We start from the raw sequence: 24,053 nt of genomic DNA, 5'->3' as shown, positions 1-24,053 counted from the left end.
GATGTTTGGAGTTTCTAATTAATGTTTTTGTATTTTTTGTTAAGAATTTATTATGATATGTATTTTATTTTAATTAGATTTATTATTTTAGGTGTTATTTTTAGAATTTTAAATTTTAGCTTTAAAAAGTTCGGTTAACCGACCGATTAACCGATAAAAATTTCGATTCGGTGAATTTGGTAGAGCAAACTTCAATTCAGTTAACGGTTAAAGGAAAAAAAATCGATTAATTCAGTTCGATTAAAACGATTTGGTTAACCGATTGAACACCCCTATACTTCAGTACCTAAATTAGTTGTCATGAGGTAGAGTAGCTACTTCACCTCAGAAGGACAACAAATGTAGGACCATGTTTGTCTAAAATGTTGGAAGATTCTAAAATAGCTTAACCCTTATCGTTATTTTACTTGTCATTTTCAATTTAAATTGTTATTTATGTGTATTATCAAAACATGAAAATGAGGCTTGCATATATCTAGTTATCGATATTATATGGTTAAAATTCATTCATTTTTTAAAGTTAAAAGCAACCAATATATATACACGCTATTGAATTTTAGTGTTGAATTGCATATTGTATAAAAACAGAATTAAAAAAAATTAATTAAAACTACTATTGTTTTGACATTGGCATATATGCTAAAAAAAATTATTTGATGCACTAGTATTTGATTGATTTTTCTCAATTTTTTATTGACTTAATACCCAAAATCGTCCTCGACTATAGTGGTTTTTCTCAATTTCGTCCTAAACGACTTTGGTGACCTAATATTGTCTCAGACTTTTGTGTTTCGCTCAATTTAGTCCTCCATTTGTTATTCCGTCAAATTGGTGTTAAATAAAGGGACAATTCAGTAATGTCAATATTGATCTCTCTTTACTTTCAACTTGTGAAGTGCGAAATTCCTCTTTCTTGTACGAATTACACTCAGAATTACTCCCGGACCTGCAAATCAAATTTTATATTCGCAGTTTTAGGAGTAATTCTGGAAGTAATTCGTAAAAAAAAAAAAAAAGATTTCGCAGTTCACATGTCTATGAGTAAAGAGATGCCAATATTAAAATTACTAAATTGTCTATTTATTTAACACCAAATGGACAAAATAACAAATGAAGGACTAAATTGAGCAAAAACACAAAAGTCTGGGACTAAATTGAGCGAAACACAAAAGTCTGGGACGATATTAGGTCACCAAAGTCGTTTAGGACGAAATTGAGAAAAATCACTATAGTCGAGGACGATTTTGGGTATTAACTCATTTTTTATTATATATAGTCATTTTTAAGTCATTGTATGATCAATCAACTCATAAACACTGTACCTAATCAAAATAAAGATTTGTTTTTAAGTGACGAGAGAAACTTGTAACCACTATTCGATGATGTGCACAGAGTAAAATTCATAGTGTTGTGACCTTAGTCGGCAAAGGACCACAATGAGGTAAATGAACCTATGTTACTCATAAATAACGGACTGAAATCAAGAAAGTCAAAATGTAAAATAACGAGTTTTATTACATTACTCGGATGTGAGCTTAAGATGAAAAATAATATTATTTTTTTAATTACAAATTTAAGACGTTAATGAATCAAAACTAAATCTTAACTATAACTATCTCTTAAAAAATGTCATTTTTAAGGAAAATACTATGTCGACTCACATTCTTTACTCCCACACAAAAGAATCTTGATGTAGACACTTTTAAAGTAGTCACATGAAAAAATAGGGAGTAATTTATAAGCGTCTGTCGTATCAGAACGTAAAAGTGAGATAGTAAAAATTAAAAAAACATGTAATAGAATTTTATATTTAAATAAAAATACTACATGTACTTCTATTTTTTACTCTCACATAATCTTGATGTAGACACTTGTATTGAGATTCACATAAAAAAAAATAACTGGTCAATATATGCCATATCAAGGAGTATAATTTGAAAGTCTATTAATAGAATTGTTTTTAAATTTATTTTCCGCTATAGCGTATAGGTAGACAGACAAAATCATCACCATATAAGGGAAAATTGTCAAATGTCAAAGAGGGAGACGTTCGAGACGCCAATTACTGAATTTGCCCAAAACATGTGAGCAAAATGGATATTTCACACGACGCGACTTTTTCTCCAAGCTGATAATAATATCTCTATCAAATGAAATCCGTCCACGTGTCAGTGTCCTGATGATAGTTTTAACACGTCATCAAAATGCTCCCTCCCCCTATCCATTAGCTTAGCTGCTGCTCTCTGCTCTGCTCCTCCCACCATAGCTGCGAATCCGAAGCTCGCTACTCGAACGCTTAATCACATACCGCCATTTTCCCGCCATTTTTTTCAAACCTTTTTTGTTTCCCCTGAGAAACAGGTGGAGGCAATGAAACTGGAGCCGGCACTCTGAACGAGGTCAAAGTAGAAAGCGAGAATTCCGGGCGGAAATGGAGTGCATCGGAGCTCTGAACTTCTCTGCAATGGCGCTCTCCACGTGTCCTGCGGTGAAATCATTCTGTAGGAGGAGGTTGAGGGGTGAAAGGCACGGGGTTTGGCCTGTACGTACGGAAAATTGTACGTATATATCGACTTCGGCGGCAGCGGCGGCGGCAGTGGCGACTCTACGAGTGAGGTGCAAGAGCAGTGGTAGTACCAGTGCTGGCGTGGCGGTGAGAGAAGAGTTTGCGGACGAGGAGGATTATGTAAAAGCCGGCGGTTCGGAGATTTTGTTTGTTCAAATGCAACAGAACAAGCACATGGATGAACAGTCTAAGCTTCTGGACACGGTGGATATCATGATCCCATAGGAAAATGATATTTTCTTATCATCATTATCATCATCATCATCTTCTTTTTGAGTCATTGCCATTTATCTGCATTTTTATATTCCTGTTATTTTGCCCATTTGTGGTATTCGATTGTGTTGTTAGCTGATCGGTGTAAACCTTTAAGTGTTCAATTTCAATGTGTTATTAAGTAAACGTAGGGTAAATCATTTGAGTCGATATATAATTTCTAATGAATTATGAGTGACTCGATTGAATTAGTTTGCAGCATTCTCTGACTACTAAAAGCCAATAATCGACCTTGGGAATAATGTTTGTGATGTAGAGCAGTTGTCATGGCTCAATTTGTTGCTGGATTTAACCAAATAGAGAATTATAAATTGAACTAAAGAAAGAATTACACAATGGTATCACATTCTGGACATATTTAGAGGGGTAAAAAAAGCTGTTGCACAGAGATCTGTATACCTATCCGTTTCATAATTTTATTCATGATGTTATCTCTGCTGGTTGCAGTTGCCACAAATATCAGTAGGAGAAGACATCTTGGACTTGGTAGTGATTGGCTGCGGTCCTGCTGGCCTTGCGCTTGCTGCGGAGTCAGCTAAGATAGGCTTGAATGTGGGGCTCATTGGCCCTGATCTTCCTTTCACAAATAACTATGGGGTCTGGGAAGATGAATTCAAAGGTAAATAACCTTTAGTTATCGTATGTCCTGTTCTTTTTATCTTGATAGATCATAGAATATGTTAACCTGATCCATAAATGATTATGGATAAGGATAGTAGCGTTTCAAAATAAGCTACTAGCTTATTTTGGGAACATGATCAAACAGAGCTTATATCTTATTAGTAGCTTAAAATAAGCTATAAGCTCCTAAATAAGCTCTGCCAAACAGAGGCTATGTAATTATGGCTGAAGATGTAAGGTCCATTTACTTTTGGTGATGCAACTACCTTAGTAAAATTTGATTTCCCCTTGCTATATGCTTCTGTGGCTTGTATGGTGAATTCTTTCAAGTAGTTTATGATGTAAAATTGTAATGCTATTTTTTTTATTCCCTACTGCACCACATGTGATGGTGACTTGGTTATAGAATAGAAAAGAGGGAGAATAAATGGCGAAAAATCAACAATGTTCATCCTTTACTTGGTTTCTGAAATAATATAGCTAGTAATGATGCACTTGCATTGTACATGAAAGATCAGTGTTTGTACAATGTGAAGAATTTTGATCATATGTAAGTCTTACATTTGCCACCACAACTGGCATTAAACTTTCTTCTTTACAGATCTTGGGCTTCAGAGATGCATTGAACATGTTTGGCGGGATACCATTGTATATCTTGATGATGGAGATCCTATTCTTATTGGCCGTGCTTATGGACGTGTTAGTCGCCATTTGCTCCATGAGGAGTTGTTGAAAAGGTTACATCTACTGAAGCTTAACCATGAAATTAGAGATCATAAAAATAAAATATTTGAAACATCAATCTTGGTCTTTCTGCTACTTTTTATTTCACAAATCAATAATTCATATTAGTTTCTTAGGTGTTTGGAGTCAGGGGTTTCATATCTTAACTTGAAAGTGGAAAGGATTGTTGAGAATGCAATTGGTCAGAGTCTTGTGGAATGTGAAGGCAATGTCATCATTCCATGCAGGTACAAGCTTGCTCTGGTTTCCATCACTAATATTGGACATTTAAATACTGGTTTTATAACTTCAAATTTTATAATACAGGCTAGTTACTGTCGCATCTGGAGCCGCCTCAGGGAAATTGTTGCAGTATGAGGTTGGGGGTCCAAGGGTTTCTGTTCAAACAGCTTATGGTGTGGAGGTTGAGGTATAACAACGGACTGCCTCTCTAATCTCTTATAATACTCGGTTTTGTATATGCTCTTTTGATGTTATGCACTCACTAAAAAAGTTTTGATAGTTTTCCTCTAGCTGACTAAATATGCTCAAATGGTGAATCAAAGTGAAGATTGTGGCATGAATGATGTGTTCATTGTATTTTGCAAAAGATTCTGGTTTCATGGAAAACTGGGATAGGCTCTTCTTTTTGAATGAGAAATTGGTTTAGTGATGTTGTTCTTATGTTAAAAAAGTACTATTCCACAACAATCATTTATATTTATATATATAAATGAGACTTTTATGGTTTCTGTATCTTCAATGACACCAAGTATGAAACTAAAATAGTAAAATTTGTTAAATGCTGCAGATATATGATTATTTTTCATATTTAATACTTTTTAGGTGGAAAACAATCCATATGACCCCAGCCTGATGGTTTTCATGGATTACAGAGACTATGTCAGACACAAAGTTCACTCTTTAGAAGCAGAATTTCCAACCTTTCTTTACGCAATGCCCATGTCTGATACAAGAGTCTTTTTTGAGGTTAGTGCTGGATCTTTTGGTGTGTACTACATCTTACATGGTTACGCAAGAGAATATAATGCAATGCTTTTCAGGAAACTTGTTTGGCTTCAAAAGAAGCTATGCCTTTTGATCTCTTGAAGAACAAACTAATGTTAAGACTGGAGACAATGGGTATCCGAATAAAGAAAATTTATGAAGAGGTAATCCAGTTGCTCTAATGTGATTATATTCTTACTGGAAAATGTAAGTCCTTTTCGGGACTATATTCAATAAATACCATTAATCAAAAATCAAGCACCAAAACTTATGCTGTTATGCAGGAATGGTCTTATATACCAGTTGGTGGATCCTTGCCAAATACTGATCAAAGAAACCTTGCATTTGGTGCTGCTGCTAGTATGGTTCATCCCGCTACAGGTAATATAGGCTGATTTATATTTTGAAGAAGTTGAACTATAATATTTTTTGAAACATTGTCACCTTTGCTCACCAGGGTATTCGGTGGTAAGATCATTGTCAGAGGCTCCAAGATATGCATCTGTCATAGCAAATATTTTGAAACGAAGTCCTGCTATGGATGATATGCTTGTCAGTTTAAGAAGTACGGAAAATATTTCAACACAAGGTATGGGATATGTGTAATTATCTTGGTACATTTTACAATATTTGAGTTTGCATTTTAACTGCCTATGAATACAGGATAGATTTTGAAGTATGCAGAAACTTTTGTAATTCTATAAGATATTTAAAGAAATGCATTAAAAAAAGAAGAATGGACATGGTAGTTTGATCAGGACAATCTGACAAAAACTAGCAGAAAAAAGCCCACAACCAAGGGAAAGAAATATGAAGCTGGAATCAATTCTCAAGTTCTTGTTGTTATTCAAACAAAAATGGTTTCTGAAACATTATAACACACATTCGAAGAGGCGTTCCCTTAATCTACATGACAGAAATACCAGAGGAGAAAGCTGGATCATTTAGAAATTTCAAAAACTTAGTCCCCAAAAATGCTAGTCTTGCACCATCTCTCTCTCTCTCTCTCTCTCTCTTGATTTTTGCAGTCATGAATTGTGACTGACTTTAATGTTGAAATTCTGGTTTCAGCTTGGGAAACGCTTTGGCCGCAAGAAAGGAAACGACAAAGATCATTTTTCCTATTTGGTTTGGCACTTATATTGCAGCTTGATATTGAAGGAATACGAACATTTTTCCACACATTCTTCCGCTTACCAAACTGGTAAGAATCAAAACTTTTATCCCCTAGTCTGGTATATACAACTCATATTTGGGGAAATAGTACTTCAAAATTAGGCAATTGTACCCAAGTGCTCCAGTTTGGCACTAGGATTGAAAATGATTTTGTTAAAAGTTCAGTTTGGTCGAGGACTAGTAGCCAAGTAAGCCAAGTGCTCACCTGTTGAATGATACACCCAAGTTCATGTCTATACAGCCTCTGGTTAGGTTACCTGCATCTTCCTTTCTAGAACCTAAAAAGCCTACATAATATTGAAATCATGTGTGTTAGGATGAACCTACAACCACATAAACATGGTAGGCCAATTATTGAAACATTAAAAACCTAGAGATTGAGCATATATTATTTTCCAAACATAGGAATATGTATGTCCTATTTCTCAGAAGTCAGATCCTCTGAAGCACATGAAGAAAACCAATCTTATGTAGACCATAATGAGACCATATTGCCATATTGGTAATCCAGAACAAAGAAACTCTTTCTAAATACATCTAAGTGTTTTCTTAATCATTTTTGTTTGCATACATTTACCTACTTACTCAAAGGCATGTAACCTTAAAATTCTCAAAAATAGATAACAGAATTCTATTTTCCTTATAGGATGTGGCAAGGATTTCTGGGATCAACTCTATCCTCAGCGGACCTCATGTTATTTGCATTTTATATGTTTGTTATTGCCCCCAACGACATGAGAAAATGCCTCATCAGACATCTGATATCTGACCCAACTGGTGCAATCATGATAAGAACTTATCTCACTCTGTAAATCCATATTTCTAGTCGATGTTATATTATAGAATAGATATATAGAAACCATGTGTAGAGGCCATGTATCCACTTCAGAGGTTTCCAATTCTATAGAATTTTTTATTTATCAAATAAAGCTACTGCTCCTTTGATTCTGTGGTTGGTCAGTAGTGCTGTGAAAAGTAACACAAAAATTTTGTGGTCTGGTAAACAAATCATCGCCACAAGCTTGTATGATCCACATGGTTTGGTTATTTTCTTGACAATTTCAGTCAAGTTGGTTGATTGTTGGCTTAATAATCATAATATTTCAAATTTGACTTTTAGTAGGAGCCACCTATTACTTTTTGATTTAAGCAAATTATCTATAAGCATGATTTATCTCCCTGTAATCATTTATCCCTAATTTGCAATATGCAAAATGCAAAGTTAGTCCTTTATAATTTAATCAATGTCTCGTGTACATCAATTCTATTTCAGAGTAATAGACTAAAAATGTCAAGTTGGGTCAACCCGAAGAAAAGTCAAACAATCTATAATTCTCCGTATTAAGTGCTGGGAATTACTATTCTACCCCCAACTGAGCCGCCCTCTAAATCCGGTAATCACCGAATCCCAAAACGCCGATTGCTCTGACCTCGGACGTACATTCCGGTTCACAGCCAAGGAATGGAAGCGACAGCCGACGGCCACCGTCCTCCGCCAGTGTCGGCCCTGACTGTAGCAGTGGCCGTGAAAAGCGCCGATGGAAGAGGTAGTCAACGAGCCGTCCGGTGGGCTGTGGAGAAGCTGCTGCCCAAAGCCGACCGCTTTATCCTTGTACACGTCATGCCTAGCGTCACCTCAGTTCCTACTCCATGTATCTCTCTCTATCTCTCTCTCACTGTGTGTCCATATGCATATATATACACATGGAGTATATATCATTCGGAATTTCGGATGATGTGTTATATATAAACTTGTGTGATTATAGATTTATCTGTTTATGGAAGAAAAAACCTGCTTTCAGCTAATTTTTGAAGTTAGGATTTACAACAAATTGAGAGCTTTTATAATTCTGTTGAGCATTCTTTATCTGCTATGGAAATTTGCTTCTATGGTTATTATTAAAGACGGACGCGCTATTAAGAATTTTATAAGAAAAATATAAATAACAAGGAAAAAAAAATGATAATTAACACGACTAGCATACCATTTACATGGAAAACTCCTAGACCATTCTCCATTCACTATATTCCATATGAAAAAGCATCAAAAGTTACAAAAATTTTAAAAATTCTCGGTAATGATTTTTGTTCAAGAAGACAATCCAGTTCCCTTTCAAATGAGTTCGCCATTGCCAAAGTTTACTTAGCATGGAGTATTTACCTTAATTTCATCTTTTTTTTTTTATAGCTGTGCTACAAAAAAGAGAAACTGCAAATATTGGTTGACTTGTATGATTTGTGACACTGAGCTGACTTAATCTTTCATGTCCATTAAGTTCTCAAACTGGTTCACTTTAGAGTGAAGCACTTGCTAAGTTTAATATTGACTCCGTAGAAAACAAGAGATATTGCAAAATGTTAGTTGACTTGTATGATCCATGAATCCTAGCTGACTTAATCTATCATGTCCATTAAGTTCTCAAAAAGGTTCATTTTAGAATGAATGCTTGCTCAATCAAATATTTAGCCTTGTGAGTCATGACTTTTGATTTGTATTCCTATGAGACATATTGCAGCAGGAGAGAGAGTTTCTGTTGAGGAGCTGGAGACCAGTGTGGTGGAATGGTATGTGCAGGATAGGAAGGCTAAATGTGAAGAGATATTTATTCCATTTAAGATACTATCCAAAAGGAAAAAAGTGAGTTTTATGTTTTCTGGGTGGTTTCCATTTAAGATTCTATCCAAAAGGGAAAAAAAGTGAGTTTTATGTTTTCTGGGTGGTTTACTTTTACAAGATAATATTCAGGTTCAGTAATGTTGAAATTCCTGCAGATGGAAACTTTGGTACTTGAAGGAGACAGTCCTACAACAGTACTTCTGAGATATGTAACTGACTCTGCGGTTAGTAGTTTAGTGATGGGCTCATCCTCTCCTTGCTACTTTTCTAGGTATGGTCAAATGACTCCTTTGGCTTTAGTTCATTGCACTTATTCTGCAGTTTGTGGTTGGCATTTCAATTTCAGTGCTATTTTCTACTTTAGGCCTTGTTCATCTAAAAGTTTTTTCTAATCATTACTTAAAACTAAGTTATCTATTCATATTTGAGTTAGCAATCAAGTCTTCTACTGAAAATATACTGGTTTTTCATTCATGATCCTTGAGGCAAAACCCTTTTTTATTTTCCAATTCAATGACTTGCAATGCCCTTATTTGTAATGTCTCTTCTGCTAATAATTATGTAACTGATTATTATCAGGAAGGCAAAAGGCTTGGATGTGCCATCAGCTGTTCTCAAATATGCCCCTGATTCCTGTGATGTCTTTGTGGTATCTACTAATAGGCTTATGGCGAAGTCTTTGAATCCTTTGTTAACTTCTGGTATGATAATATCATTCTGCTAATTTACCACCATGATACACTACTTTGTCAATTTTGTTTTCTTGTGAACCTGTACTAAAAAATTCACCATGTCTTGTGCTTCTATGGAATCAAAAGCACACAGCAGGTCATCATCCATTGCTGAATTTAGTGACCCAGATGCTGCAGCACTTGACCAAGGGGATTCTTCTATATATTTTCATGCTTCTCAGGAAAGAAATTACCAAAATCTAGAAGATACCTCCTCAACTTTATATTCAGCCAATGGAAGCCCTTCTTACTCGGTGCGGATCAATTAATGTTAGATTTCCTCTGTTGTATTTATCTCGTATGTGGATCTGGATGCTTTTATACATAAAATATGCTACTTCCAAGTATTGCTCTACTTATCTTTTTTTTTGTATGCATGAAAAAAGATACTGTATATATTAATGTACAAGTGATTCTTATACACAAGGACATCTCTTTATTCAGCCAGAGGTTCATGATGAAGTTGGTCAATTGCGCCTAGAGTTACAGGATACGCTAGCCATGTATAATCAAGCATGTGAAGACCTGATTTATGCCCAAAACATGGTGAGTTGTTGGAACATTATATTACATTATTACGTCTAGAAACGTGGTACTATGATAAGGTATCTCATATAATTTAGCAAAGCAAATAGTCTAAAAGTGGAGCATAAATCAAGCTTCATGTCAAAGTGAAGTCTCCAAATATTTGTACATAAGATGTACGATAGACCACATATGGATTATCTTGGAGAGCACAAAGTGAAGTCTACAGTGTCTATAGACACAAAGAATGAAGAATGATGATATACCAAATATATTCTCTGCCTCTTCTGCTAGCTCCAAACAATATGTTATTCATTCTCTTTCTTGCCAGGTCAACTTGCTTACTTCTGAATGCCTTGAAGAATCACGAAGAGTAGATGCTGCCCAGAAAAGAGAAGAAAATCTAAGGAGACTTGCTGCTGAAGAGAAAGAAAAACATTTGAAAGCTGAAAAGGAGGTTGAGATGGCTCGAAAATTGCTTGATAAGGAGACTTATGAGAGGCGGGTAGCAGAACTGAAATCTCTTAAGGAGTCCTTAGAGAAATGTAGTGTTGTTGATGCACTATTATCATGTGATGGGAGGTATCGTAGATACACACGATATGAGATTGAGGTAGCAACTGATGGCTTTTCTGAGTCAAATTTGATAGGTGAAGGAGGATATGGGAAAGTTTATAAAGGCAACCTTGATCATACCCCTGTAGCCATCAAGGTTCTTCATTCAGATGCATCCGAGAAGACACAGGAATTTTTGAGAGAGGTTTTTTCTTTTTTCTTTTCTGTCCTTTTCATTTCTAGTTGACCTGCAACACTAGATGGGCAAAATATTTAACACTCGCAGGAGTTACTAAAACCAGATTTATATTTCCTATGGTGAATTGGCTTCTATTTTATTCATTGTATGTTTTACTTGACACAGGGTGTGTTATATGTTGATAAAAATAGGACTATCATTTCTATGTAAATGTGGCTGTTTATCTTTCTGCATCTCATGAAATACTAAACTCTCATTAACATATCAATTCACGCTTTGTGTCATACCATCAGTGTAAGGCACAGATGATATTATGCTCATTGTTGATTTTTCTCTTCTATACAGTTTGTTTCACTTTAGTTTGATTGGATCACACTATTTATATGCAACTTTAAACTCCCATTAACAATTAATTAATTATTTGCAGGTTGAGGTTCTTAGTCAATTGCGACACCCAAATATTGTTTTACTGATTGGAGCTTCACCAGATAGTTGTTGCCTTGTTTATGAATATATGGAAAATGGAAGCCTGGAAGATCACATTGTCCAAGGAAATGGCAGATCTATGCCTTGGTTCATTCGTTTCAGGATTATTTTTGAGGTGGCCTGTGGACTTGCATTCTTGCACAACTCAAAGCCAGAGCCTATTATTCATCGTGATCTCAAACCCGGTAATATCCTGTTGGACAAGAATTACACGAGCAAAATTGGAGATGTTGGGCTAGCAAAATTTGTTTCGGATGTTGCTCCTGAAAGCGTCACAGAATATAGAAACTCCATCATTGCTGGCACGCTCACTTACATGGATCCTGAATATCAAAGAACTGGCACCATCAGACCCAAGTCCGATCTGTATGCTTTTGGAATTATCGTACTTCAACTGTTGGCTGCCCAACGTCCCAATGGACTTGTACTGAAGTTTGAAAATGCTGTCGACCGTAATTCCATCTCGGATATACTTGATAAGTCGGTAACAGATTGGCCTTTGATTGAGACAGAGGAGCTCGCTAAATTGGCTCTAAAATGCTGTCAACTCAGATGCAGAGATAGACCAGATCTAGACACTGAAGTTCTGCCTATTCTGAAAAATCTTGCCGAGTTTGCTGACACCAGTATAAAGGCATCAAGAGACCATGTCCATGCACCTAGCCACTACTACTGCCCAATCCTTCAGGCAAGCGCTTTAAAAATGCCATAAATACGAACTTTTTTGGGGTGATTGAGAGAAACCCGCAGCCATTACCCGAGAGTGTGTACTGGGTAAACCCCTACAAGGAGGTAAAACAGCCTAGGTTGTCCATAGTTGACCGGCTCAAACCAAGAGGGTTGTGAATTGGGATTCGAATTCGTGACCTTGTGGTTACAAGTTTGTATCCTTAGCCATCTTGGATGGGGTTATCCTCGCCATAAATACGATCTTGTTATGTGAAGTGCTTTCGAGTTTCTATATAGTCTGTGTATCTCATCTGTCTCTTGTGTGACATTGCAGGAAGTAATGGAAGACCCACATATAGCTGCTGACGGCTTTACTTACGATCACACAGCAATAGAGGCATGGCTCGACAGACATAATATTTCCCCAGTGACAAAACTGACATTGCAGCACAAGACGCTTACACCAAACCACACCTTACGCCTCGCAATCCAAGAGTGGAAGTCGAGCACAACTTCTGCGGGAGGTTAGCATGTTGCATGTCGGTGTGGAATCAGGAATGCGCGTGATATCAACTAAACCACGCCCTCACACTCTCTTTCTGCACGTTAGAATTCGAGTTTCAGTGGTGCGAAAATTACAAATCATATTTAACTTTTGTTCATTTTGATCATTTCTGGCATTTGGTGTTGCCATTGCATATTTGCATAGAAGGCAAGTGTATAGTAGGGGTGCAAGTAGTTATTTTAGGGCAGTGCAAGATTGTAAGTAGCAAAACAGGTTAATAATTGTGTTCTGAATAGTGTGTTTACTCTGTAAATAAGTATCCTTTTGATTGTTTAAGTCAAATGGTAAAAAATAAAATTGATCAATCAAACAAGAGCAAATAACATTTTCTTTAAATTTTTAAAAAATTAATTTTCATGAAAAATGATTTCCATCTAACTGAACATTTTATGATAGGAACCCGCATAGACTACTTTTGTTAAGTTATCATAATTTACATTCTCTTAAACGCCTTGTCAGCGAAAGCATGGGCCCTTTTAGGTTAACAACAACAATTTTATTATAGGAACCTACCAAACTGTCCCTAAAGGTTTTTTTTTTTTGTTATTAAAAAAAAAAAAAAAAAAAAAAACTCCGTAATTCCACGGAAAATAAGCTGCCGCCATTTTCAGTCGTACATTTCATTTTCGAGCCTTCGTTGTTTCCGGCGAGCCATCTATTTCTCTCAAGCTTTTTAGAGTACTTTCGTTTCTTCCCCAGTCCTGACTTTTTGTAACGCAGGGTCTAGGTATTTTGAACTCATTTAAGCTAGTATAATTTAAACTATCTGCTTTTGATGATTTCCGTTACGTATATTTGAATGCCCATATTTTGTATTCATCACGAAAAGGGAGAATCATGTTTCCAATTCATGGTTTTAGAATTCGTACTCGAATCTGATGCTCCTTGTTACTGCGACCGATTGGAGTTCATAATGAAATCATTTTTGGCCTTTAGTAAGTCGCAACAATAGCTTTATAATTGTGAACTAAGTTGAGGTTTTCTTCAAGTAGTCTGGAATATAATCGTTCAGTTTTCTGGATTTGTTCGGTGTCAATCTTGCTGGTGTGAATTGCCAGATGTGTTAAGGAATTATCCAATTAGTTTAATATAGTTTTACAAGTCTGTTCCATAATTTATTGCTGAAAATTTTGTTTTCAATTTTGTCTCTGGTTTTTATGAGTACTTGGACAAAATTCATTACTCAAGCTTTCATATTTTGTTTTAATTCATGGTCTCATTGAAGAAATATGCTCCGTCTTTACTTACATGGTAGTATATTTTTTTGTGTTTTCTGCAGGGCTAAGCATTTCTTTGAATTTCAATAATGTCAAAAATAATGCGACATTATCATTGTGCCTCTGCAATCTGTATCTTGTACTTCATTTCCATCACCAAACAATGAACAGTTAACTTGTAGATCTTTGACATGAATGTGATTATGTCGATGCCAACATTTAAATGCAGTGTTTTCACCTTAGGACCTGCAGAGGTTGGGTTGTTGAGACCTCTCGTTTCTTCACTCATGGCAGTAGGTTTTCTCTTTCAACGCCCCAGCCCCTATTATTTTTCAACAGTAGCAGCAATGCCTCATTTGCATAATGTCAATATAACTGGAGGATCGAGCACATCCAATTCATTGATCGAGAAGTTTGCTGTGTACTGCTACCAGAGGGATCTCCCAAGAGCCATGAATGCCCTTTATGCCATGGAAAAACACAAGATATCGGCTGATGCTATTACCTACTCTGAGCTTATAAAGTGCTGTGTTACTCGGCGTGCTGTTGAACATGGCAAACGTGTCCACCAACACATTTTTTCCAATGGGTACCAGCCAAAGACCTTCTTACTCAACATACTTCTTAACATGTATGTGAAGTTCAACATGTTGGACGAAGCACACGCTTTGTTCAACCAAATGCCTGAGAGAAATGTTGTCTCCTGGACTACCATTGTAGCTGCTTACTCTAGTTCTAAGCTCAATTACAAGGCTTTCAAGCTATTGATTCTCATGCTAAGGGATGGAGTCCAACCCAATATGTATACTTACTCCTCTGTTCTCAGATCATGTGATGCCCTTTCCAATCTCACACCTCTTCATTGTAGCATCATTAAGGTGGGGTTGGAGTCTGATGCCTTTGTCCGCAGCGCGCTGATTGATGTCTACTCCAAAATGGGTCAACTGAAGAGTGCTCTTGATGTCTTCAATGAGATGAAAACACATGATCGGGTGGTTTGGAACTCTATAATTGGTGGCTTTGCTCAAAACAGTGATGGCTATGAAGCCTTGACTCTCTACATAAAAATGAAGCGAGCTGGTTTTCCGGCTGACCAGTCAACCCTAACTAGTGGTCTAAGAGCATGTACCAGTTTGTCACTTTTAGAAGTGGGCAGGCAACTCCATGTTCAGATTCTCAAATTTGATCAAGACCTCATACTTCACAATGCACTTCTTGACATGTACTGCAAGTGTGGCAGTGTGGACGATGCTAACCGTACATTTACTCGGATGGTGGAGAAGGATGTCATCTCATGGAGCACCATGATTATGGGCTTGGCTCAGAATGGTTTTAGCAAAAAAGCTCTAGAGCTGTTTGAGGAAATGAAGAGCTCGGGGATGAAGCCTAACTACATCACTGTCCTTGGAGTTCTATTTGCTTGCAGTCATGCAGGACTGGTAGAAGATGGGCAGTATTACTTCCGATCAATGAAGACACTTTTTGGAATTGATCCAGTAAGAGAGCATTATGGTTGCATGGTTGATCTTCTTGGGAGAGCAGGCAAGCTAGATGAAGCAGTGAAATTAATTCATGAAATGGAATGTGAACCGGATGCTGTGACGTGGAGGACATTGCTCGGTGCTTGCAGATTACATCGAAACATGGATCTGGCTGAGTATGCTGTGAAACAAATTCTTAAGCTAGACCCAAGTGATGCTGGAACCTACATACTGCTCTCCAATATTTATGCACGAACTCAGAAATGGGAAGAGGCTTCCAATGTGAGAAGGGCCATGAGCAACAAAGGAGTCAAGAAAGAACCAGGTTGTAGCTGGATTGAAGTAAATAAGCAGATTCATGCCTTCATTTTGGGAGACAAGTCCCACCCACAGATAAATGAGATTGGCAAAGAGCTCAATCAGGTTATTACAAGATTGAAAGAAGTAGGCTATGTTCCTGATACCAACTTTGTCTTGCAAGACCTTGAAGGTGAACAGATGGAAGACTCACTTCTGTACCACAGTGAAAAGCTTGCAATTGCTTTTGGCATAATGAGCTTGCCAAGAGAAAAGACCATTAGAATCAGAAAGAATCTCAGAATATGTGGAGACTGTCATTTATTTGCAAAACTCTTGACGAAGGTAGAGCATCGAACCATTGTCATCAGAGATCCAATCCGCTACCATCATTTCCAAGAAGGTATTTGTTCTTGCAGTGACTACTGGTAGCAGGGAGATTACTGGCAAACCTTTGCAAAAACTGAAATTAAAAAAATGGTAATACACGGGTATTTATGCAAGCCTGTGTCATATATTGTGGGCAAGAGGCATATGTAGACTGCGCCTTGAAATGGCAAGAACATCACAACATTCTTTCTACTGCTCTGAATTAAACCTGTCATGGGTTCATAAATTATGTTTATGGATTGGAGGATGCAAACTCCTATACTCTAAGACTAGGCCTTATAGACGGAGCTTCAGTAGCAGCTTGGTCAGAAGGAAGTTACTTGCATTATGTTCATGCGTAAGTCTTATTACCAAGGTTACGACGGGTAATTTTATCAGCCAAATTATAAGTTGTGTGGCCTTGACAGCCAACTACAGGTTGGTTGATATTGAAACCATTTAGGATAGAGGAAGCCTGTGATCTCCTTACAGTTCTGCTATGGAACATCATCACCTGTGTCTTCATTAAAGATATAATCAGTGACAACACTCTTACCAGCTCGCTCAGGACATTACTTCTATGTATTTGTGTTCTTTCATGTCCACTTGCTTTCTCTGAATGCCTCGAGGGAGCATGAAGATTTGATTTGATTATACTTTCCAGAACTGAAGAATGTCTTAGCAGAGTTGTTGCTGGAAGAAGGAAGAAACAGTTGGAAGCTGAGTAAGAAGTTGAAGACTTGAAATGACCATAAAATTGCATGCTGAGGGGACCTATGAGAATTGGATAGCAAAATTGAAGGCTCCGTTTCGAAGTCTTTATGGAAAGAGAAAATATTAATGTACTATTGCCATTTGATGGAAAATAGAGGAAATTAATTCTCTTCTGAGTCTAATATAGCTGGAGGATATGGGAGGTTTGAACCTTGATCATAAGTCATAACCCTGTTGTTGTTAGTTTTCATCATAACTCATCTAAAAGGAAAAGGAAAAAGAATGAAATTCTATTTGATGTTGTCTTATATTTCATTATAGCTCACCAGTAACATACATACAGTATTTGTGAAGTTTCAAAATACAGTATTCATCTACCAGTTAATGGTTCTATTCACTTTTTCTCATATATATACCCTGTGTATGTTTGTTAGCAAAGAATGAGGTTTTAATTAATCTATTGTACTTCCCATCTGGGATATGCAACTTATATGTTCTGATTAAACAAAGATGGGGTTGGGGTTATGATGTCTGTGTAGATAGATAGTCTTTTATCCTAATGCTTTTATCTTCCGATTCCCTCAAGCTGATTTTACTTAATTGATTACACACTCATCATAGATACCATGTGCAATATCCTTGCCACCATCTTCATTGCTTCCATTTATTACTGTGAAATAATTTGTTCCAATTTAATCATTTTAATGTAAATATACCCACCATTGAAACTATATTTATATTGTATTCCATTGTATGCAGGTTGAATACATTTAAAATGGAAGTCTCGACGCCCCCATATTATCTGAGAAAAGCTGCAGACCTCATGGCTTTTCTTCTTTTTTTTTTTTTGAAATACAGAAAGGTTTTTGCAGATGGCCTTCAGGTTTATATTCTTGCACAAATAAGCCTATTAACATTGTTTCACTCAACTTTGCAACTCATGCTGCATTTTGCTTGTGTCTCATGTGACATTATTGCAGGAAGTATGAAAGATCTGCAAATAGCAGCCTGCGTTTTTGTACATGAACACTGACCTAAAGAGGCATGGCTTTTGTACATGAACACTGACCTAAAGAGGCATGGCTTCAGACATACATTTCGACAGTGTGAAAGCTTAGTCTGCAGCCCCATGTGCCTTCCCGTTACCTCCAGCATTTCTGCATGGACCATATTTCTCGCCAACATAAATGGAATCTGAGTGGAAAAATGAAATGCAAGGTAAGGAGGTTTTTAGTGTTATCAAGAATGGTGTTTAGCTTAGACACATCCTGAATGGTTGCAGCTCCTTTACTGAGACATGTGTTAACCATTTTTAACATGTAGTTGAACCTTCTCAGTAGGATAGAAAGAACCATTTCCTTCCTGTCATTTTATGTATCAAAACCATTTCTATAGACCAAAACAAAAATTACTCTGCATCTATTGCTCTCTTATTTACCAATCATATGATACAGAAAACAGCATAGTGACCATGGTGTAAATGAAAGCTGCATGTTCATGAAACTATCACATTTCCCATGCCTTTAAGAATTCTTATTAGCTTGCATTTGGACTGTTGGAACTAAGAATTTTTATTTCAATTTTGCAGTCTACATTTTTCAATCATGGAATGCACATATCTTAACAGAAGTATGTTCTTATGTCTCCCATGGTAGGTGAGTCGGTGATTGAGGACTGAAATGCACGGTGATCTTGATCACTGTTAGATCCACACAAGGCTTCTGAAACAGCCTGTTTCAAACTACTAGTACGCAAGGCTCTAGTTGCAGTAGGAGAAGAGCATTGCTTAGGAGAACATGGAGATTCACGTTAAAGGTTGAATAGAACCTGCACAGATGAAACAAAACATTTTTTAGAACTTATACATGAAGCATAATCTCTTTTTCAAAACTTATACATTCACAAAGGTAAAACATACCGGGTATAAGTATAACTCAAAATGTTGCAGGTGGAGGCCTTACAGCGGTAAAGTAAGATGCAAGATCAATATCCAGGTGATCGTACATACTGATGAATGGGTGCCTCTGTATATAGCCATTATGCGTTAAGAAGATTTCAGATTAATAGAACTTTTTTGAGAACAAAGGTAAAGTAATACTAATACCATTAATTCATTTGCTGACAGTCTCTTTTTTGGGTCCTTCTGCACACTGAAACAAGAAAAATGCATGAGAATGTGTGCAACCAAGATAAACATGTTAAAGAAAGAGTTCGAGGTATAAGAAAACCGCGTGGCAAACTTTTATACCCGTGGATATTTAAAAGCTTATTACGTACCATTTAGAGATGAAAGAACAGAACTCCGGAGAGAATTGATCTGGAGGTGCGCAAGGCTCTGGTTGATCAACTATGGTTTCCATAAGCTCGTAAACATTATCCCATCCTTCCTCCGGTCGTGGTGGGGTATATGGGAAATCACCCGTTGCACACTCGAGCAGAACTAAACCCAAGCTCCAGATATCACTTCTATACCCGTGGCTGCCTCCTTCGATTCTCTCTGGCTGCAGCAAAACATCAGCAACTTAAAATAATACTCTGTAATGAATATAAGTGTTGAAACTTGAAAAAATTTATTGAGATGTCCTGAGTAGGCCCTAATTATAGGAAGCGCCCCATATTGGTTTTTCCATATGAGAGGGGGTTTTGAACACCCGACCTCTCTTAATGGATGAAAGTGCACGACCACTCACGTCAACCAAGCTGGTTATGTTTCATCCAAAAAATATACTAGCGAAAGGAAAATGTTTTACTACATTATATATGCTCCAACCAATACTCGACTATACTCACAGACATATAATTGTAGGTGCCAACAAAGGTATTGGCAGCTCCAGATGTGCTTGCTAGTACTACACTAACACCGAAATCAGTTATCTTGACATCACCTCTATGATTTATTAGCAAATTCGAAGGCTTCAAGTCTCTGTGAATGATATGTTTTTCATGATGGAGATACCACAAGCCCTTGAGTACCTGGTTGCGATGGGCAAAACGTTAGTACTCTCGACTATATCATCTATTGATGAAAGAAAGCTATGAACAGTTCACTTCCTACCTGCTTGCAGATAGCAGCAAGATATGGTTCCGGAATTCTTTTGACTATTTTCAAGAAATCCTGAAGAGACCCGCCATCCATGTACTCCAAGATTATGGAGATGGCACCGTTATCAAAAAACGCTTCGTAACATATTACAACATAAGGGCATTGCGATGATTGGTTAATTCTCAGTTCCTGTGCTATATGCCTGCGAATAGACTCTTCAATATTCATTTGAATAACCTGAATGTTCAACCGTGTCAAAATTTCTCCTCACATGAAACCAAAAAGAACACATAAATGAAGATTTAAGCTTCATCTAGATCTCCTCCCATTGGAAATACTATGCAGGAAATGTCATAACGATGCACAAATATCATATAAGGTACCTTGAGAGCGAAAAATTGGGCTGTCCACTTATGTTGAACAAGCCGCACAACACCGCCATTTCCCTTTCCAATAACTTTAACATATTCAAAGTCTGCTAGGCTTAACTGATTATCGGTTGGCTTTATAACTGTAGACTGAATAAAAGAATCGAAAATGCAAGAATTAATTTCTGATACTACAATGCAAGATGAGTAGCATCTGAAATACTAGATTACAAGTCAATTTGACAGGTTTAGCTTCAACCAGAGATCAAAATGGAAACTTTGCATCAGAAAACACCAAATTTCACATCACCCTAAGTTTTCACAAAACCAAATACAGAATTCATACTTTATTGAGGATAATTCACCCAAGCCAATTCAATCTGAAATGATAATGGAGAAAAATGCAATCTTGAAAGTGAAAAATAGGCATACAGTTTCAACATGTTTATCTGAAATAATCCGAATTCCATCTTTGTTCACCAGCAGATCTCCATCCTTGAATGTTCCTGATTGTGTCCTACACAACACGAAATCCAAAAAATCCCCATCAAAGATACACAAACAAGAACAAACATATACACATAAAAACACACAAGTGCACATAGAGAGAAGAGAGAGATAGGAAAAAAAAGTACAGGAATTTGGATAGAGCAACTTCATCAGGAGGAGGGAGAGAGAGTTTGAGCTTAGGGGCCAAAGCTCCTTTATTCATTGCAATTCTCTCTTGCAAAGCTTAGAAGTATTCTCCAATTCTACTTCTTTTTCTGGGGGTTTTTGATGAAAAATTGCAGCAGAAGTGTGTGTGAGACTGTGTGGGTCTTCCACGGAAAGAGTCGTCGCACGAGTCTTGGCAAAGAGAAGTATGGGGCCGAGCTTTCAGATAGCCATATACACACTCCGTAGAATACAAGTATAGTATAATACTGGTATTCAGCACACTATTATTACATCATACAGCTTGTCACACTCTGGTTGAGTCTCAAGTTTTCTAAAAAATTGAAAAATGTTTTCGGTTTTCAAAATGAAAAACTGTGATAGTAAATATGTTTTTTGTTTTTTATTCTTTAAATTCTTCAATTTTTCAGAAATTAAGAAAAAATTTCTGTTAGAAATGAATTGTGTCTAAACATTTAATAAAAGAAGCTCATTTTAGCCCATTTTGCTCCATCTTCTCTCTACATTTTCATACATGTTCATGCATGTTTTATACACAAATAGATTTCATATACACAATAGAATACACATAAAATACACGGATCAATTAACCGTTTTAAAATTGGATTAGTAAATGCATCTCGAATGAGATATTGAGAATTTTAAAACAAATAGTTAAAATTGGTTGAAAGGTATATCATCCATGCATTTGACTTGGCTTTTAAAATTATTAAAAAGGTTAACAAAAAATAATAACTCCAGAGTATTAAGATAGCTACATGTATGCATTAAGAAATCAAGAAATATAAATAAACAATTCAACTAATGTTTTATGGATTTTTATATAATTAAGCAGGTAAAATGATGCCAAAGAGCTTGTAAATGAATGATATTTTTGTGACACTCTCAAATGGAAAGTTACAAGTTCAGATTCTAATAATTAAAAAAAAAAACAGATATAATTGATAAACAAGACTTATTCCAATGTTAGAGGACACTACTGTTATCCTATGTCCAAACATAAATAATTTGCAGACAACTTTAAGGCTTTTACCAAGTCAGGAGTCTCAAGAATACTAAGGATTTCAAATTTGACTATTTGTGAGAGTCGTGTATTAATTTTTTATTTGATTATTTATGAGAGTTACATATTAATTTTTTTGATGGAATAATATTCTACTGTTTATCAATAGCAATATAATAATAATAGTCAAATATTAGATGAGAAATCTAGGGTTGTTATACATATGAGGATCTCTTATATAAAAGAGTCTGGAAATAAGATAAATGGAAACAAATTAAAGAGCAAGTTTTCTCACGTACAATATTTCATTCTCCTTTTTACTCCATGGTCATGGATACTTCTATACATAGTGAATTGATTTGTACTGTTTTGATTTTCATGTTATATCTTTGTGTTGTATTGTTCATTCCCGAATCACTCTCTACAAACACTTTATATTGTATCATTCAATATTATCTATGGAGAAATCAATTTTCTCCATTAATAATGCTCTTGTTAATTACATTAGGAGTTGATTAAACATTCAAGTTTAATTTAATTTGCTTCCATTCCATATCCCACCATAGCAAAATAAATTATTCTTACAAATTAAACATCATTTCATTTCTATCTATCACCAATACTTCCATCAACTTTCATCCATATATAATTTATACTAATTCATTCATGCTCTCTTAAAGCATGGGGGTATTTGCTTCTTCCATTGTTTAATTTACTCCAAATGCATGTGCGATGATACGAGTATATCCACAATAGAAGAAGGTAAAAATCAAGAATTGGGAGAAAGAAAAGAAACAATCCATGCTACTAGACCAAAGAGAAAACGAAGGAAACCGGCATGGATGGATGATTACAATTGTTAGACTAAATTTATTCGTAATAGGATACATTAGTTTAGTCCTAATACATTATTATATCATATTAATTAGGAATCATAGTCCTAAGCATAATAGGAGTAACTTAGTATATAATCACCCTGCATGCTAGGGGGAAAGACATGCGAATTATTATTATCTTTTTCTTCTCTGCTATCATCTTCCTTCTCTGAAATCTCTCTCCCTCTGATTTTCCCATCCCCTAATTCCAACTCTGGAGTTTGCACCCACTCAAAGCGGTGCCGCCGGCTTGATACGAGTTCGTATCAATTGGTGCTTTCATTGCATCGAACTCATCTTTCTTGTTCTTTTACACACTCAAAATTGTAATCCTACTTCATTATGTCAGAAAACCAATTTACATCAACAACTCATCCTTGGGAGCAGGCAATTGCCGAATTTCAAGAAAATTTTGATAGACAAACTGTTACAAATCACCAACTCATTCAACAACTCATTACCTCCGTGTCACGGTTGGAAACGATGGTAACAACAAATAAAAATGCAGCAGTGCAACCTCAAACACATGGAATTTTGGGACCTCCACCTGATAATCATCTACAACCATCTTTGCAACTGGAAAGTAGCCAAGGGACTCAACGATTTCATATGAAACTTGAGTTACCTCGCTTTGATGGCTCAGATACTCATGGTTGGATATTTAGAATTCAAGAATATTTTGATTTTTATGATACACCCGACACACAGCGATTGCGAATATCAGGATTCACAATGGAAGGGAATGCTTCTGGGTGGTATCAATGGATGAAAAGGAATGGAATGTTAACTACATGGAAGGAATTTTTACAAAATATCACAAAGCGGTTCAGCGAGTCTCGTTTTGAGGATTCCCAAGGAAAATTGTCAAAATTGACACAGCAAACCACATAAGATCCAATCTTAGAAGAAGAAACCATAATGCATGGGCAAGATGACATAATCGCAGGAGATATTTCCAGCCTAAACTCATTGGCAGGCCCGGGTAATCCCAGATCACTTAAACTTTTGGGAGAAGTTAATGGCCGAAAGTTACAGATTTTAATAGATAGTGGCAGCACCCATAACTTTGTGCAACCCAAAATTACTGAGCAATTACAGTTACATACTTTGAAGGTCACACTAAGTGGCACAACACTAAAGAGAAGCACATCATACCATCCACAGACTGACGGGCATACAGAAGTAATGAATCGAGGCTTAGAGCAATACTTAAGGGCTTTTACTCACATCAAACCAACCAATTGGACGTCATACTTGGGATGGGCAGAATTTTGCGCCAATACAAGCTACCACAACA

The 24,053-nt window shown here is 36.4% G+C and overlaps 4 protein-coding genes across 5 annotated transcripts; 3 read left to right on the top strand and 1 right to left on the bottom strand.

Moving 5' to 3' along the window:
• Positions 1-2,176: 2,176 nt before the first annotated feature.
• LOC109148024 (lycopene epsilon cyclase, chloroplastic) lies at positions 2,177-7,269 on the top strand. Its single transcript, XM_019295742.1, has 11 exons — positions 2,177-2,770; positions 3,287-3,458; positions 4,062-4,197; positions 4,321-4,431; positions 4,511-4,613; positions 5,030-5,173; positions 5,248-5,355; positions 5,476-5,572; positions 5,649-5,780; positions 6,263-6,395; positions 7,014-7,269. The coding sequence occupies exons 1-11, from the start codon at positions 2,432-2,434 to the stop codon at positions 7,177-7,179; spliced, it is 1,641 nt and encodes a 546-aa protein (XP_019151287.1). The 5' UTR covers positions 2,177-2,431; the 3' UTR covers positions 7,180-7,269.
• A 468-nt stretch (positions 7,270-7,737) lies between these two features.
• Positions 7,738-13,011, top strand: LOC109148022 (U-box domain-containing protein 34-like). The gene is made up of 9 exons (XM_019295740.1): positions 7,738-8,019; positions 8,884-9,005; positions 9,140-9,255; positions 9,564-9,685; positions 9,803-9,969; positions 10,160-10,261; positions 10,572-11,000; positions 11,422-12,168; positions 12,484-13,011. Exons 1-9 carry the CDS (start codon positions 7,830-7,832, stop codon positions 12,676-12,678), a joined length of 2,190 nt encoding a protein of 729 aa, XP_019151285.1. The 5' UTR covers positions 7,738-7,829; the 3' UTR covers positions 12,679-13,011.
• A 272-nt stretch (positions 13,012-13,283) lies between these two features.
• Positions 13,284-17,840, top strand: LOC109148023 (pentatricopeptide repeat-containing protein At2g03880, mitochondrial). 2 transcript variants are annotated; one of them, XR_002048752.1, is made up of 4 exons: positions 13,284-13,441; positions 13,994-16,995; positions 17,552-17,675; positions 17,773-17,840. XR_002048752.1 is itself a non-coding variant. In XM_019295741.1 (2 exons), the coding sequence occupies exon 2, from the start codon at positions 14,123-14,125 to the stop codon at positions 16,139-16,141; it is 2,019 nt and encodes a 672-aa protein (XP_019151286.1). In that variant the 5' UTR covers positions 13,284-13,441; positions 13,994-14,122; the 3' UTR covers positions 16,142-17,203. The 2 variants fall into 2 exon arrangements, 1 of the variants encoding a protein (XP_019151286.1); XM_019295741.1 differs by lacking the exons at positions 17,552-17,675; positions 17,773-17,840 and having other exon boundaries at positions 13,994-17,203.
• Positions 17,841-18,195: 355 nt separating this feature from the next.
• Positions 18,196-21,031, bottom strand: LOC109148025 (mitogen-activated protein kinase kinase 2-like). The gene is made up of 9 exons (XM_019295743.1): positions 20,839-21,031; positions 20,636-20,720; positions 20,219-20,353; positions 19,848-20,072; positions 19,583-19,765; positions 19,070-19,293; positions 18,897-18,942; positions 18,711-18,816; positions 18,196-18,619 (listed from the first exon to the last, which is right to left on the bottom strand). The coding sequence occupies exons 1-8, from the start codon at positions 20,913-20,915 to the stop codon at positions 18,727-18,729; spliced, it is 1,065 nt and encodes a 354-aa protein (XP_019151288.1). The 5' UTR covers positions 20,916-21,031; the 3' UTR covers positions 18,196-18,619; positions 18,711-18,726.
• Between the last annotated feature and the right edge of the window lie 3,022 nt (positions 21,032-24,053).

Source organism: Ipomoea nil, unplaced genomic scaffold, assembly GCF_001879475.1.
Source record: "Ipomoea nil cultivar Tokyo-kokei standard unplaced genomic scaffold, Asagao_1.1 scaffold2036, whole genome shotgun sequence".
In the NCBI taxonomy this organism is placed as follows: Eukaryota; Viridiplantae; Streptophyta; class Magnoliopsida; order Solanales; family Convolvulaceae; genus Ipomoea; species Ipomoea nil.
This window is presented reverse-complemented; position numbering and strand designations above follow the sequence as displayed.